The 365-nt window shown below is 45.5% G+C and overlaps 1 protein-coding gene across 1 annotated transcript; it reads right to left on the bottom strand.

The window, feature by feature from the left end:
* Positions 1-2: 2 nt before the first annotated feature.
* TM35_000651290 (trans-sialidase-like protein) lies at positions 3-341 on the bottom strand (the record flags this gene model as incomplete). The annotated part of the gene is made up of 1 exon (XM_029031102.1): positions 3-341. A coding segment is annotated over one exon (339 nt), but the record flags the coding sequence as incomplete, so codon positions are not given.
* Between the last annotated feature and the right edge of the window lie 24 nt (positions 342-365).

Raw genomic sequence — 365 nt, 5'->3', positions numbered from 1 at the left:
AGCATTGCAGTGGTCCTCCTAATTGAACTCATTGCCTGGACTGGGAACACAAGAGTACCGTTCGTTGTTACAATAGAAACCCCTACACCGCCAAGGAATTCTTTTAATGGCCCTCCTTCAATCTCTTTGGGGAAAATAGATTTTAGTGAGACAGGATCGGTCCATGTAATCGTTGCGTTCACCTTACCATTGATGTTTGTCTTCTTAACCTCACCAACAGAAAGCACAGGCTCCCAATCCTTGCCATCGGGGTGCTGATTCCAGTTATTGGTCGACTTGTTGTATCTTGCCACAAGAACGTAAATCTTGTTCCCTTTTACAATGACTGTAGGGTCCACCACACGAGAAACGTTACTCGCACGAGT

Source organism: Trypanosoma theileri (genome assembly GCF_002087225.1).
Source record: "Trypanosoma theileri isolate Edinburgh chromosome Unknown TM35_Tth_65_V1, whole genome shotgun sequence".
In the NCBI taxonomy this organism is placed as follows: domain Eukaryota; phylum Euglenozoa; class Kinetoplastea; order Trypanosomatida; family Trypanosomatidae; genus Trypanosoma; species Trypanosoma theileri.
The sequence above is the reverse complement of the archived record's forward strand: the minus strand, read 5'-3'. Positions and strand labels throughout refer to the sequence as shown.